Below are 15,819 nucleotides of genomic sequence, written 5' to 3' on the forward strand. Positions count from 1 at the left end.
GATTAACGACATTGCGCGACGTAACGCGCAAGTTTTTCGTCGCACAATAGCCATTTAAAATTTCTTGCGTGACTTTTTTTTGACTTCGTCGCGCAAAAACGAATAAAATTTCAGAAACCACGCGATGGCCTCCTCCTTCCCTAGATTTCTGAAATTTTATTCCCGCCGTCTCTCTCCCCGCCGTCAGCTCAGCCTCCTACCCCGATGGATGTGGACCGCGCCCGCCACATTAGTAGTACCCCGGAGCTCCCCCGCCGTCACCGTCGAGCCAGCCGCCGCGATTTTTTTGATTTTCACCGAATATGCTCCGCCGTGATTCTCCCTCCTCCGGAGACCAATTCCGACACCTGAGGTACGGTTTCTGTTCTATTTTTCATGCTTTAGCTGATGGTTGGCTAGGATTTCTGAATTTGTTGCACTAGGCCGCTTAATTTGAAACCCCAAGTTTCGGCCGGATTTTGATTTTCAATTCCGGCCACTTCCGGCCATTTTTCGGGGTATGTCCGAGAACAAAAGTGGCTCCAATTGATGTTTTGAACCTAGGGTAGGAACCTTGGCCCTTAGTTTTAAGAATTTTCTGGCGATTGGTATCACTTTGGACACCCGACGCTGCCGGCACGTGGGGCGGCGCGTGGGTGACTGTAGCCACCTGAATTAGGTCCTAGTGCAATCCTGTAGTTGTCACGAGCGCATAGGTGTTTTCAGATTGGAATTTGGTTGCCGTTTGCGTCTCGAACGGATTTTGCCTATTGTGCGATTTCCGGGATTGTTATGTTCGGACCGTTGGATCGAACTCAAACTCACGTATGGTGTAGGTTGTATTTCTTAGATCGTCTAGGATTCGACGGATCGTGGATCGGAGTCCCGGATACTCCGAACTCGCAAACCCTAGGTCAATAATCTGAATTGTATCATATCAACATCGGATATTCGTATATTTTATTAATGCGTTTCTGTATTTATGAAATTGTGCAGATGTCAGACCTGATTAGACGTCGTAGGGCGGTGACGACCACGCAGAGTTCGGAGCCCCCGACTCAGCCGACATCTGCTGCCACTGCTCCAGCATCTGCTGCCACTGCGCCAGCACTGATGGACCACTTGGCGTTTGGACCTGCGGGGTCCCAGGCGCCTGCCTCATCAGCGTCATCAGTGGCGCAGCCTGTTAGCGCCAGGCGGCTTCATCGGCCCGCCAGCACCACCGACACCACATCCACGGATGCGTCGGGGTCACAGCCAGGTATAGCTTTCCTTTTTCTCCAGTTAATTTTATTTTTTATTTCTTGTTTTTGTTTTTTAATTTTTGTGTGTGTGTATTTGATTGTTAAATTTGTTTTTTATTTAACATTCATGTCATCTTTCTTTGCAGCAAAGAAGAACACCCGAGGGTCGTGTCGGCAATTGAAGACGGTGAAGGTCACCCGGGTGACCAACAGTCGTATCAACATCGGATACGACGAGCGACATCGGGCTGCACCGACGGCGGAGTTGCATAGCTCCTTGGCCCACGACATTGGTCATGTCATTCGAAGCTATTGCCCGATGCAATGGAAGTCTTGGAAGATGATGCCTGACGAGACCAAGACTGCGGTTCGTGGCCAGTTGTCGGTATGTAGGCCTTTTCATTCTTTTTCTTTCAAACGTAGTTTTTATATTATTTAAATGTATGTAATTAATTTATTGCAGACGAACTACAACTTGGAGGACCTTGACGAAGAGTCGTTGGCGTACGTCAACAGACTCTTCTCTGAGAGGTACAAGCAATGGAAGAGCGACTTGCACCACCATTTTGAGGCGTTCGATGATCCGCAAGTCGCTCTTCAAGAGGGTTGCCCGAAAGAGCTTGAGGGGCGGGAGGATAGTTGGGCGTGGCTCTGCGCTCATTTTCAGGCGCCCGCTTTTGTGGTAATTTTTTATATTTTATTTTATTTTATTACAAATGTTTTTTTTAATTTTTTATATTTAATTTCAATTTCAACTAATACGTTTTATTTTTTGTATAACAGAATAAAGCCAAAGTCAATAAGGGCAATAGGAAGAAGAAGACTCTTCTCCATCATTCGGGTTCCAGGCCCTTCTCCTATCGGATGGATGCACGGCGTCAGGTAATAATAGAATAATTTTTATTTAATTTTTTACTTTTTCATTATTCTTAATTTATTTTGTCGTTCTAATATTTGTCTTCTTTTGTTAAATTTAGGGGGGGTCCAAATTCCCAGAGATCGACATCTTTGGCGACGTTTATGTTCGGCCTGGGAATGAGTTGGCCGAGTCCCTTCATGTAAGTATTATTTAATTTTAGTTCTTATGTTACGATTCAACTTTAAAGTTCATTATATGAGTGTTTGAATTTATATTTTATGTTATGCTAAAAAGACGACGATGGTGGAGAGGAGCCAGTTGGTTCTTCAGGAGTCCGCCTCCCAACTTCCTCCCGATACTCCGATCGAGTCTGTGGATCCTCCACAGGATGCTGGGTTTCAGATCTTGACGGAGACATTGGATCAGACTCTAGGGAGGGGACCGGGGACATATTGTCGAGGGATGGGGAATGCCAGGCGGAGGGAACCCAGACCCCGTTCATCAGCGCAGTCAAACAGTCAGGTCACTGCTTTGACAGCACAAGTGGCCACTCTTCAGAGCCAGATGTCGGTCATTCTGCAGTCCCTCGCACAGTCCGGCATTCCAGTCCCTCATTTTGATGCGCCGACCTCCGAGCCCGTCCATCCCGAGCATCCCCACCAGATGCCGGCCNTGCAGTCCCTCGTACAATCCGGCATTCCAGTCCCAAATTTTAATGTGCCGACCTCCCAGCCCGTCCATCCCGAGCATCCCCACCAGATGCCAGCCCGTGTGGATCCCCAGACCTCTGAACCGCATGTGCCAGACGATAATGTAGATTTTGGAACATTATTCGATTAGTTTTTTTATTTTCGTAATTCTTTTTTAAATCTTTCTCTTGTAGCATACATTTATTTTATATAATAAATTTGTTATTTACATAAATTTTTTTATGATTAAAATTTCATTTTATTACCCAAAAAAAAACCAAATTTATTTTTTTATAAAATAAAACAAAATTATATATTAATTATATATATTAATTTTGCGCGACGAAATTTTGTCGTCGCGCAAATTCATATATTCCGAAAAAATAATGTTTCATTTTTTTTTAAAAATAAATATAATTATTTGCGCGACGAAAAGTTTCGTCGCTAAAATGGATTTGCGCGAGAACAGTTTTGCGGCGCAAAATTTTTGGGCACGTACCGCGCGACGCAGTATACCGTCGCGCAAAATTTTACGCGCCAACATCTTGTCGTCGCGCAATATGTGTACGAATTGCGCGACGATGATCTCTTGGTGCCGCAAATGTCTACGAGACGTCTTGCGCGACGAAAACTATTCGCCGTGCATTGTTGTGGAGACGAAGACCATTTCGTCGCGCCTAATTTTGTGCGACGAAGAATTTTGTCGTCTCTGAACCTTTTGTGTAACGAAGGGTGAGCGTCGCACACAATTGCGCGACGCATGAATAAAATCTGTCGCGCAAAGTCTTTCTTCACGACCTTTGCGCGACAGAACACGCGCGACGATTTTTTTGTCGCGCTTTTGTTTGTGCGACAATATGTTAGTTTGTGCGACGAAATTATCTTCGTCGCGCAAATACTAAAATGTAGTGGTGAATGGAGCATTTTATTTTGACATGGAAGGATCTTGATTGTGTAGATCCAGTAGATGCTGCTGGTTTCTCATCTTTCTCTCTTGCCCTCACTTTTTTGGGTCTCCCAGGTTGCTTATGATACACAGGGGGCAAAATGGGAGGAAAGTTAGTGTGTTCCCACAACTCTTCATTAGCTATAGGGTGAATAAAAGGTCTATAAGCCCTTTTCTATGATGCCTTCTTATAACATGAATGTATATACTTGATAGGATCTTCATGTCTTCTACAAATGCAAGCTATTGCATGTCCACAAGGAATTCCAATCAAATTCCACCCTCTACATGTGCAAGTGTGCTTAGCTAGATCAACTGCAAATTGAACCCCACTCATGTGCACCACTTGATACATTTTTTGTCCAGCCAAATGAGCAATGCACTTATTGCTTTCTACCTTATTCTTCTCAAGGATCATATGTATCTTGGGCCCAATATCACCATGTCATTTGTCACATGCTTCCCTTTGTTTAGCCATCCTCAACATCATATACATTCTCAGAGTTTCCAACATAATCAAAATAGGTTTATCCATTGCATCCAGTATGGCACTATTGAATGCCTCACACAAGTTATTTAGCAAAATGTCACATTTTGGGTGCTTAGAGAAATGCGATCTGCTCCAGTAGTGTGTATTTTCCTTTTTAAGCCACTTATATGCTTCATCATCCAATTTTTGCAAACTACTCATCTCAACATTAAACCAAGGCACTGTTGATGCCCTTGCTGCTGCCCACAACCTTTGCTTCAATTCTAAACCCTTGTGTAGTAATTTGAAGTTGTTATAAAGGTGTCTAACACAATGTCTATGTTTTGCACCAGGAAACAATGTCTCTACAGAAGGTATTAAACCTTTGTGCTTGTCAGTGATAAACACCCAACTCAACCCATTGTTGATCCCAAAATCATTCTTAAATAAATCCAAGAACCAAGTCCACGTGCTCTTGTTCTCAATCTCAACAATAGCATAGGCTATGGGATACATTCCATTATTCCCATCTATTCCCACAGTAGCTAGAAGTTGCCTTGGATGTGGACCTTTTATGTGACACCCATCTAAACCCACAATAGGTCTACAACCCTCAATAAATCATGTTTTCAAGGCTGCAAAACATTTGTATAGCATATGAAATCTAACTTTCTCACATTCCAATTCTGTTTTCATCATAATTGTACTTCCAGGATTGGACCTCTTAAGCTCTTCACAGAAATCTCTAAGTAGGGAATACTGCTCTTGTAGGAACCCTCAAGCTTCCCATTTGCTATTGATCTTGCTCTATATGCTTTCCACCTTGAGATTTGTGCCATATAATCTTTCCTCACCATAGCTTTCATTGTCTACACATCCATTTTTGGATTAATGGATAAATCATCAGCATATCTCTTAGCCAACCAAGTACTAGTCACACTTGTATTGTTTTCATCAGTTCCACATGTGTGATTTGGAACTAATGTTTTAACATGTAAAGGGGAATGTCTGTCAGACAAGTCATTAGAAGAAGCATATACAGACCAAGGGCATGGCTCAGCTTTACAAATAGCCTTAACCTTATACCAATCATTTATTTTGAACTTGTAAGACTTGCAATGGTTAACGAAATGCCATTTCACAGCTTCTTTGAATTCCTTAGCATTTGCAAAAACCATCCCCAAATGAAACTCTATGGTTCTAATATCAGTTTCTCTCCTGAATTGTTTAAATTTGGGCAATTTTTCTTCTTCATCCTGTTCACCCGTTTTCTCGTTTAGCTCTTGTGATGGAAGGGCGAAGTTCCCCACTGGCTTGGAGACCATGTATTGGTCAACAAGTCAGCTTTCTTTGGTGTGCGAGTGTGCCACTACTAGCAACATAAATTCTAGCAGACTTCTTTTAGAAAAGATAACTTGCGCCCCAAGTTACTGACTTCTAAAAACAAACGATTGTGAATTTGGGTGAGGAATATCTCCCAAGTAAGTTATTTTCTTGCCTTAGACTGGTAAGGACTTTCACAATTTATCTCAGTATCAAACGGCTGTTCTGGCCAGAAGTGTTTGATAGAAGTGGACTGTTTCAGGCAGAACTGCCTTTTACAAGATAATAAACGTGCATGCTAACTCTAGACAAGTTAAAAGATTGCCGGAACTTCGTTTCTGCTTGAATGGGAGGTTCCGATATAGGCTGGACTGGACGTGTCTGGGTCGGTCCGTGCTGCTTTATGACTTCAAATGCTAGGCTGACCTGCAAATCGATACCAAAGTTGGATTTTGGCAGAGCTTTACGTTTTCTTCACGCTTTGTGAGGCCTTTTGGATGGGCATAACTGCAACTTCTCCTGCTTGAAAGGGACAGAAGTGGCTATTCTCGACGGTCTGATGAGCTGGGGATTGCACTACGAGAGTTGTTCTGCTTGAACAGGGCTCTTCCTGAGTTTTCTGGGTTCTCCACGTTTGTGAAAACTCAAACTCTGCTTGTCTTGGCTTTTGCTGAACCAAATTTGTAACGAGGGATCTCGTTCCAGAAGACTTGTCTTGGTATTGTTTTTTTGATTGATGAATTTTTGTTTTCCTTTCCTTTCTTGCCTGCTTCTGTTTTTATAAGAGATCCTCTTTTGGAGGTGTTTTAAACTTTAAATAATGGGCGGCAAAAGATCTCCCAAAACGTAAAGCAGGAAAGATTTTTATCAATTATGGCAGATAGGCTCTCAGTAGTCTTTTCCTACAGCGATCCCTTCCCTGGTTTCCTGGGCGGCTGCTTTTGTTTCAACCAACGCCACCGCCTGTGTGGGTTTTTTTATGGCGGTTTGGTTTTCTTCTGTATTTCCTGAATAATTCCTTGTTTCCCGCTCTAATTGAGAAGGCGTGGCCTGTGAATCCTTTGGAAGATGGTGTATTGCTTTGGGGCAAAAAATCTCTGAATATAGGTGGGCTTTTTTTTGATTTTCTGTTTGGCAGTTTTCCAGAGACGTCCCTTCCCATAAAAACTCTAGTTGAAAATGCTGACTTTCTCAATAGCTGAGGTGGCCACGTGGGAGTTCTTTTCTCTTTTTATTTTATTTTTTATTTATAAAGTTTCTTGGGCTTGAGTCCAAACAATATTTGTGGGCTGATCCTTTTAAAACCCTGATGACAGCTTTCCATGCTTTTGGGCCCTTTTTTGGGACTGGGTAAGTGATCTCACTATGGGCTTTGCCTTTTGATCTTTTGGCGTGCCAAATTTAGGCCCAAACACATCCTTCTCCTATTCACTGAATTTGGTTCTTCATCACTAGATGAGTTCCCATCTAGGCTTTTAAGATCTTCTGAATTGTATTCATCAAACTCTTGCTCTTCTGGTCCAATCTCATTTTGTATATCTTCCTTGTTAGAACCTTCTACATTTTGGTCATATATGATATCATCTTAATTTTGCTCAAATGATACACCAAGCCCTTCTTCATCTTGCTCATAATCAGAATCAATAAATTCATCATCAGATTTAGTGGTTGCTTCCTCTTCTTGTACATCCACATCCACCCAATTAAATTCTAGCACATCTAATTGAGGAGACTTCTCTGGCTAAAGTGTGTTACTTTGCTACCTCTCAGTTTGAAATATATCTATTTGCCACACATAATTATTATTAATAGATGCCTGATTCTCCAGAAACCCACAAGAAATTCCATGAGAGAAATAATTGACAACAACTCTACTGTGAAGCAAGTTATTAAACATGTTATTAAACACCTCATCATTTGTAATACAAACCAACTTACTTTCTATCTACCTCTGGCACTCTATAGTAGTATCCAACACGTTCTTGATACCCCAATTTCTTTGCAAAATCATCAAAATCAAAAGGTGACATGCAGTCTCGATTTAAGTTGTCTACCCAAACCACACTACCACTAAAATAAAAGTTGTATCCATTACCTATGTCTTGAAGTTGACCACCATGATGTATTTCAGCATTCCACAATGCTGGATCTAAAAAACCCTCTGTGTATAGAACATTTAACAAACAAAAGTTACCACTGTTTAAAAAATTTTAAAAATTTAACATATATATCCATAGTAATACACTATACATGATCGTAATTTTCATGTGAAATTAGTTTTATACATGCAAATAACAAACAAAACATATAATTTTTAAGAACTATCTTCATAAACCAAATAACAACTTAAGAGCTGCTCCTTTTTGTTGAACTAACAAGGCAACGTTTTTTTATTTTATTTTGTTGGGTTTGTGCCCTACAAATAACCACTTAAAGAAGTTGGCATTGAGAGTGTACTATAAAATGAAATAAAAAATGCAAGAGTTAACTGATTAAAATTTGCAATTAATGACAAAGTGGCTTAATTGTCTACTTATGTGTTAAAAAGTCGAGGGAGATATAGTAGGTTTCAACCATATCAGAATAGGCTTCTAAAGATTGGCAATGCAGTTACCATGAAGTACATATATATGTGATGGATGAGTCACAACATAAAATATAAACATTTGACATATTCGACGTAGCCCCACAGACACTCGATGCAAATCTAGTTGTTAAGCAAAATATCATAATGGACAAATCAAACTACAAGATTAAATAGCAATAAAAAATTTAATGTAGACGACGGTTAAAAGGAACCGTCGTTGTGTACACAGTGGCGGATCCATGAAGTTTTTAAGGAAAGGGCAATAACAGTTTGATAGGACAAAATTAAAAAAAATTAAAGATTATATTAAAATAATTATTAAAATAATATATATATATTACAATAGCTGTAATCAAGTAATTGAAGCAAAATAATCAATCTTAAAACTATTTTTATCTAGATTGACTTGCTAAAGAAATAAGAACAAGCTAGGGGAGGTTTGTGGAATTATACATACATATATGCTGCAGTGGTAACGATTTGGTTTCAACAGAGTGGTCAAGATTCAACGTTTCACTTTAACTAGTTGGACTGTAAGTAAGGTTTTTATTCATTTATTGTTTATTTATTAATTTTGTCAGAGTTTGGGCAGGAAAAGGAGTTTTATTTCACCAAAAACAGTAGAGTTTGACTTTAAAAAACTTCAATGAAACGTGTGTTTCATTAAACAAAACTAAAGGAAGACGTCGTTTGTGAAAAAGAAAATTAGCGTATAGATTTATCTTCCTCCTTCGTGAACCATCTCCTCAGCCTTCATTAGAGATGCCTAAGCCTCCATTAGAGACACCTCTACAACACATCGTGCACCTCGCATCGCCTTGAACCATGCTAGTATGTGTAACTTGCCAAATGATTAGCTCCTTGAGGTGATTTCCAAAACCCTTACTTAACGCTTTAAAACCTTGGGCGCTAGCACAAAGGGGCAAATCTATTCTAATGAGGGGAGGTGCAGGTGCACCTCCTTGCGCCTATGTAGGTTCGCCATTGTGTGTACAAGTTCTAACGTCGTAAAACTATGAAACTGTCGTCTAAATAAAACGCAAAATGCAGGCTTGTAAATAACTTAGATGACGGTTATTAAAAATAACTGATGTGGTAAATGACTTAGACGAGGGTTAACAGAAACCGTCGTTATTTTAAGTTCTAATAAAATGACAAAATATTGTGCAGATAAAACAAGTAAAAGCGTTGTGGTATTTCAATCACAACGGCGGTTCTTTGATAAAACAGACCTATTATGTGATTTCAAATTGCGGTAAATATATACCGTCATTGTTTGAAAATCATAATGTCGGTGTTGGAAAATAACCGTCTTCTATTTTAAATTTAAAAAGTAGAACAAAGAATGTATCAAAGATTTTACTATTTGGTCTTGCTATTGTTAAGCAACATCAGCATCAACCTTCAGATTTTCTTCCTCCAAAACTAGGGGTCTCACATTTGTGGCTCCCGAGCAGCTTGCTTTGTCAGACATTGGATTTTTTTGGCTTTTCTCTTGAGGAAGTAAAGGAATTGGGGTAATTGGAATTTTGAGCATGTTGGGATCAAAATTAGGAATTAGTTGACTCAATTGTTTCAACATAATTTCCCTCTCTGCTCTAACTGCCTCCAAAACAGTTTCCTTTGCCGTAGCCTCAATCCTCAATGTCTCCTCTCTGACTGCCTCAATAACATTTCCTTCAATTTGTCAACAAATTTTACTCTCTGCTGTCATGGCAAATTGAAGAATTGACTTGGGAAAACCCCAGCTCCAACACCTCTGACTCTCCCACCATGCTCTAGGGTTCCCAAAGCTAAAGTCAGAACATCATTGCTCCCAGAGACAGTCAGAGTGCCCTTGAAGACTTGTTTCTTTAAATCAGCTTACAAGAGAGAGAAAGAGAGAGAGAGAGAGAGAGAGAGAGAGAGAGAGAGAGAGAATGTTAGTGAGTGAATAGATTGTAAAACAGATTTAAAAAAAATATACCGTCGTGGTAGTTCAAAGACGACGATGGATTAATTAAAAAACTGACGTGGTAGTACTTCATTTCAAACGGCGGTAAGAAAATACCGTTGTTGTGTAAGATTCTAACGTCGGTAGGAAAGAAAACCATTGTATAAACAAAATTTGTGTGTAAAAGCTGTAAAACAGAAAAAATAAAGACGACCCTAAATAAAAAACCTATACTGTCGTGGTATTTTCTTGAAGACGACGAATTCTGAAAAAAAAAACTAACGTAAAGTGTTTCAAACGGCGGTAAAAAATTATCGTTGTTGTGTGTGCAGTCTCATTTCAGTTTGATAAAAAACTGTCGTATAATTCAAATGAAGATTTTTTTTAAAAAAAACTTAACAAAAGTAAGCATTCTTTACCAAAAATAGTGTAGAAACCATATGCAGAGAGAGAGAGAGAGCATTCTTTACCAAAAATAGTGTAGAAACCATATGCAGAGAGAGAGAGAGAGAGAGAGAGAGAGAGAGAGAGAGAGAGAGAGAGAGAGTGTGTGTGTGTGTGTGTGAGTAAAAGAAGATAGTTGTAAAACTTAAAAAAAAAAAAAAAAATTCTAACTCAGAAATAAAAACCTTCGTGGTAATTCATTCCAGACGTCTATTTCCTCAAAAAACCGACGTCCTATTCTTTTTGAAACGGCAGTAAATTTACACCGTCGTGGTACTTCTTTATAACGTCAGTTATTAAAAAGTCGACGTCTAAAGTAAATTATAAAACTATGTTTTTCAAATTTAGAACAGAGGGAGAGAGACGATTAATTTTGCATTCTCTGCAACCTCTGGATCATGGATGTTTCCCTGTTTATCTTCTCTTGCCTTCTTCCATAGAAGAGAACGATCGATTTGTTCACCGGGCATGGTTTCTTCTAATTCGTCCTCTAATCCAACATACCCTTTTCAAGACAACCTATAGTTGTACTCGCATTTTTTCCTTCTCTGTGACTGCTCAGAATGCACAGCCTCAAAATCTGGGGATAACCTTGAAGCTACAAAGGCATCCCATTCCGATTTCTCTATGAAGTTATAAAGTTGAGGGGGTTCTTTTAACTTATCCTTGCCATTGGCGAATGGAAGGATAAACTGCCTCGTTAAGGGTAGACTTGAAATCCTTCCATTTTTTGACGGCAGACGATAGCACCATCTTCTTGCCTTCTTCCCCAACAACATATGCCACTTCAACAGCTTCCCAAATTTGCTCCTTTAGGTCCTTGGGCAATTGAGTCCATTTCTTGTCCATAAGAGGGACTCTGGTGAGTGCCAAAACACCAATGTAAGATTGCATCTGAACAACAACCTTGACATGTGGTTTGCCCCTTTTATTGTACTCAACCACGGGCTTAATCTTTTGAATTTTTCTCTTCACAACACGGCTCATTGTGTTGATACCGCAAGTCGATTTTGGCTCCTCATCAAATGTCGCTAAGCTTGGGTATTTCTCGGAGGTTGAAGTAAATCTCATCTTCTTCACGAGATTTCTTTGAACAGATTTGGCTTCACTCATTTGAGCCTTTAAAACTACAAGGTCCTTGCTTTGACCTTTTGATACTTGAGCCTCCTTACTTTTAGATTTGGAAACCATGTTTAGAGAGAAATAAAAACTGCAAGTAAAAAAATGATGTTTAATTAAAAAGAATGACGTAATATTACAGTGAAGATGTCGGAAAAAAACCAAAACCGTTGTGATATTCTTTAGAACGATGGATGTGAAAATCCGTCGTGGTAAGCGCTTTAAAACGACTTGAGTAAGAGAAAACCGTCATCTTATTACGAGTTCATACAAAAAAAATTGCTCATATTTCTCTCTCCCACGATCGTTTCAAATAAGACTACGGTTGTATCTTATTTAACGTTGTATTTATTCTAACACAACGTTGGTTATTAACTACAGTCGTGCTACTTGAAATAGCATGAATTTAATTACCGTCGTGGTGTGTGAATAAAACGGTCATATACAAGACAAAATCGTCATCCTCATACGACGTGAGAGTGAGGTACTAGTCATTTTATTCAAACCAGTGAAAGATTTTGTCATTTTGAACGGATTCTTGTTTCCAGACACGTTCTTTAAAAAAAAAAAAACTTCAAATGATGTTTTAAAAAAAAAAAATACAGAGTGAGAAAATACCTTTGACTTGCAAAGAAAGTTTTCTTCTGACGTAAACTTTGGAGTTTTGGAGACAAAGACGATGAAGATGAAGAGATTCAAACACGCCGCTTTTGGGAAATGAGAGGGAAACTGAGAGGAAACTGAAAATTTTTATCGGTTAGAGAGAACGTAAAACTTTAGGTTAGGTGATGAAAAAGTTTTTATATTGTCCCAAAGATCAATAAGACGACGGTTTTGTCAAAAATCGCCCTAGTACGACTTTACAACGACGTTAAAAATAGTAGAAATCGACATGGTTAGTAATAAAGCCAATTGACTTTTGGTATTCCGAAACCAACATGGTTATCTAGGTTTTACACGGAAAAGGTTTACTTTTGAAGAAGTGATATTATAAGTTACGACGCCGCCCGCTTATAGAGAACCGTCATTGTTGGTTTTAAAAGTCAATGAATTTAGTTTACCAAATCGACGTGGTTAGAGTTTACACCACCGCAATTTACTTTTTCTGACGTGGTACATGCTTTAATATGTCCCTATTTAGTACTAAACGACGTTAATTTTTGTTATTAGACTACGCGATGTATAAGAGGACCAACGTGGTTAGTGATGATTATTTGTATAAATTGGGTTTTTTCTCGTGTTCTTTCACTTTCAGTTTTCAATTAGGGTTCCAACTTCTTCTTGCCCTTGGCTGCCGTCCTCACTTCAGGCCTTGGCGCTCTCTCACCTCTCTGGAGGCAATAGTTTGAATGTTGATGTGTGTGTGCGTTTGTTTATCTGAAAGACACAAACACGCATACATCATCAACTTCTAAAAAATTGTCTTTATGAAAGCTTGCCGTAGTCAAATTTTAGAGGCAAATGTTTTGGATTTTGACGTGTATGTGCCTTTGTGTATCTCGAAGACACAAAGACACATACATCTTCAATGTCTAAAACATTGTCTTTCCCAAATCTTACCGTCTTCAAATTTTAGAGGCAAATATTTTGAATTTTGATGTGTATGTGCTTTTGTGTATATGAAAAACACAAAAACACATACGTCATCAACGTCTAAAATATTGTCTTTCTCACATTGGTGGTTCGATTATGATGAGGAACACAGATCCCACTGGTAAGATTTCATATCTCTTGGGATCTCATTTTAATTTGCTTGTGACGACGGTTTTCTATATAAACCGTCGTGGTTTTTTTCAATTCTTGTCATTTTGTTGATCTACTGTCGTAGGCTACAAAAATCCAGAAATAAATCTTAAAAAGCAATAAAAATTAAGACGACGGTTTATAGATAAGGTCAGACGTATAAAATGAATAAATACGACGGTGCTTTTAACTTCATGACGTGGTAAAATAATATTATACGTCGTTAATTGAACAAACTGACGTGGTTACTACAAACTTATGCGGACAGTAGAGTTATAGATATCGTCGTAGTACACTGCCAAATAATAAGTCGATAAATTTATCTTTATCGTCGTGGTACATTGATTTAATACGGCCAAATTTTGTAATATACCAACTTGGATTCCTTTGGATTATACGACGCTGACTAAGAAAATTTGGTCATGTTTATTTAGGAGTTAACACGGCAGCTGTTTTGGTAAACCGTCGTCTTTACTTTCTACATTAGTGGCTTCATAGCTGCTGTCGTTGTTTTTGGGCTCAGAGTTTCTCTGAAGAAAACCTTTTTAATAAGACGACACTTTTTAATTTGGTGTGTCGTTTAAAAAAAATATCCAAACGGATCTCAATTTTTTAGGTGTTTGAGTTACTTATCCACGATGGTTTTTTGTTACCGTCATCTTTCTAAACACGACGACGGTTTTTTCTGATCGTCTTTTTCACTTTTTGTAGTAGTGTTAAACCAAAATAGAAACTTTTTTTTTTTTTTTCCCAATTGAAATAAGGAAACCTAATTTCACTAGAAGAAGTCAAAATCCAAATTCTCTCTCTCTCTCTCTCCAACCACTCCAAGAAGTACTGCCACTTATATCACCATGAAATCTTCTGACAGAGGCCTTCAAGAACTTAAGCTTTTCCATACAATCGATCGCAACATATATTCTCGACTCTTGATGGGGTTAGGTTTTGACCCTATCCTATCCAAGTATATCGTAGCCCTTTGGCACACGCTTGAAAGACAAAGTATTGGCCAGAAATTTATGGTGAATACCTTATTTTTGCACGATCCATTCTTCAATGACTTGGCAAACGAGTCTTTCGAGTTATTGAAACGTTTGTATTCAGATTGCATTCATCCTCCATTCGAGGACATTGATAGCCAGTTTCCAAAACTGCGTCTTCTTGTTCCGGTAAAAGTTTCACTAAGTTCTGTGTTTAACAAGGAACACACCAAGCAAATCATGGAGGACTTTGTGAACGAAGTGTGTGAGAGAGCTTTTAGTGATATATAGTTCCAATATATCCATAGTTGCATTTGATGAATGGTCTAATAGTGCAACAAGGGTTTCAAAATTCAGTTAATTTGTGCGTTGATCCTAATGTTGTTGAGGCTCAACCTTCGTTGCCAGCCCAAGAAGCATGTGATGAAAGACCTGATCGGCACCAGCCTAATGCTGACAAGAATGAAATAACTTTGTTCTTGACCTTCTCAAGGGGCCATCCTGTTTCAGAAGAAGAACTCAGAGGCTTCTTTACAAGGTGCTTCTCTGCTCTCTTTTTTCGTATTAGTTAGAGTATTTCTATGTTTCTAACATGGTAACTGATCATATATTCTCGTATAACGCATTGGGTCGAATCTCTATTTAGAGACGGCACAACACACGATTAGTTAAGATGTTACAAATAATTTTGTTATTCTCTATTATTATAAGATTTGAATTAAATGTTTTAATGCGTCAAGTATATATGATATGTAGGAAATTTGGAGAGTGTATAGAAGCAATATGTATGGGAGCAGAGGAGCGAAATTCGCAGCCACTGTTTGCTCGTGTTGTTGTTAAGTCTTCCTCAGACATCACATCAAATTCTCAATTCATGGGAAAGATGTTACCGTGAGACGCTTCTTTCCAAGACAAAACAAGTAGGCAGGCAGGGAGCCAACCACAAGATTGGATGGGCTATAGGCTAAGTTTTTTTGAGTGAATAAAGAAAGCATTCAATAAAATACCTTTTTATTCAAAACATTTCATACATCAAACAAAACATAATAATTTTTTTTTTTAAAAACCACAACCAAAGCATAACTAAAAAATAAAAAAATAAAAAAAACCACAACCAAGCTCTCCAAAGTAGTGGACTTCCCCATCCTAGCAATCTCATCCACCTGATCCGCAGATGAACCATACGCTAGCATTCGTATAACAGCTGTAAGCTTTTGCTCCGGAAGAAGTCCCAAAAGCCTAGCACCATCACACTTTTGAACAAAGTATGCATGGTAATTGCAAATATCATGCATGACTTTATTGAACAAATGGGGTTGCATTCTATATCGCCCTTAAAAATCAACATTAGAGAACAAAGAATTTGGGATAAAATAATCTTCCAAAAGATTCTTACCCCGAGAATGCCTATGTCTGTCCACATTCGGGCCACAACCGACTTGTGAACCAGGGCAGTGGCCTTGGCTTTGTTGATCAAGCAAAGCCACTGCTATGTCAACTTGTT

General features: G+C 38.8%; 1 protein-coding gene across 1 annotated transcript; it reads left to right on the top strand.

Moving 5' to 3' along the window:
* Positions 1–14,189: 14,189 nt before the first annotated feature.
* LOC117613278 lies at positions 14,190–15,210 on the top strand. Its single transcript, XM_034341894.1, has 3 exons — positions 14,190–14,504; positions 14,624–14,853; positions 15,072–15,210. Exons 1-3 carry the CDS (start codon positions 14,190–14,192, stop codon positions 15,208–15,210), a joined length of 684 nt encoding a protein of 227 aa, XP_034197785.1.
* The last annotated feature ends 609 nt before the right edge of the window (positions 15,211–15,819 follow it).

The sequence above is a fragment of the Prunus dulcis genome, unplaced genomic scaffold (assembly GCF_902201215.1).
Source record: "Prunus dulcis unplaced genomic scaffold, ALMONDv2, whole genome shotgun sequence".
Taxonomy (NCBI): domain Eukaryota; kingdom Viridiplantae; phylum Streptophyta; class Magnoliopsida; order Rosales; family Rosaceae; genus Prunus; species Prunus dulcis.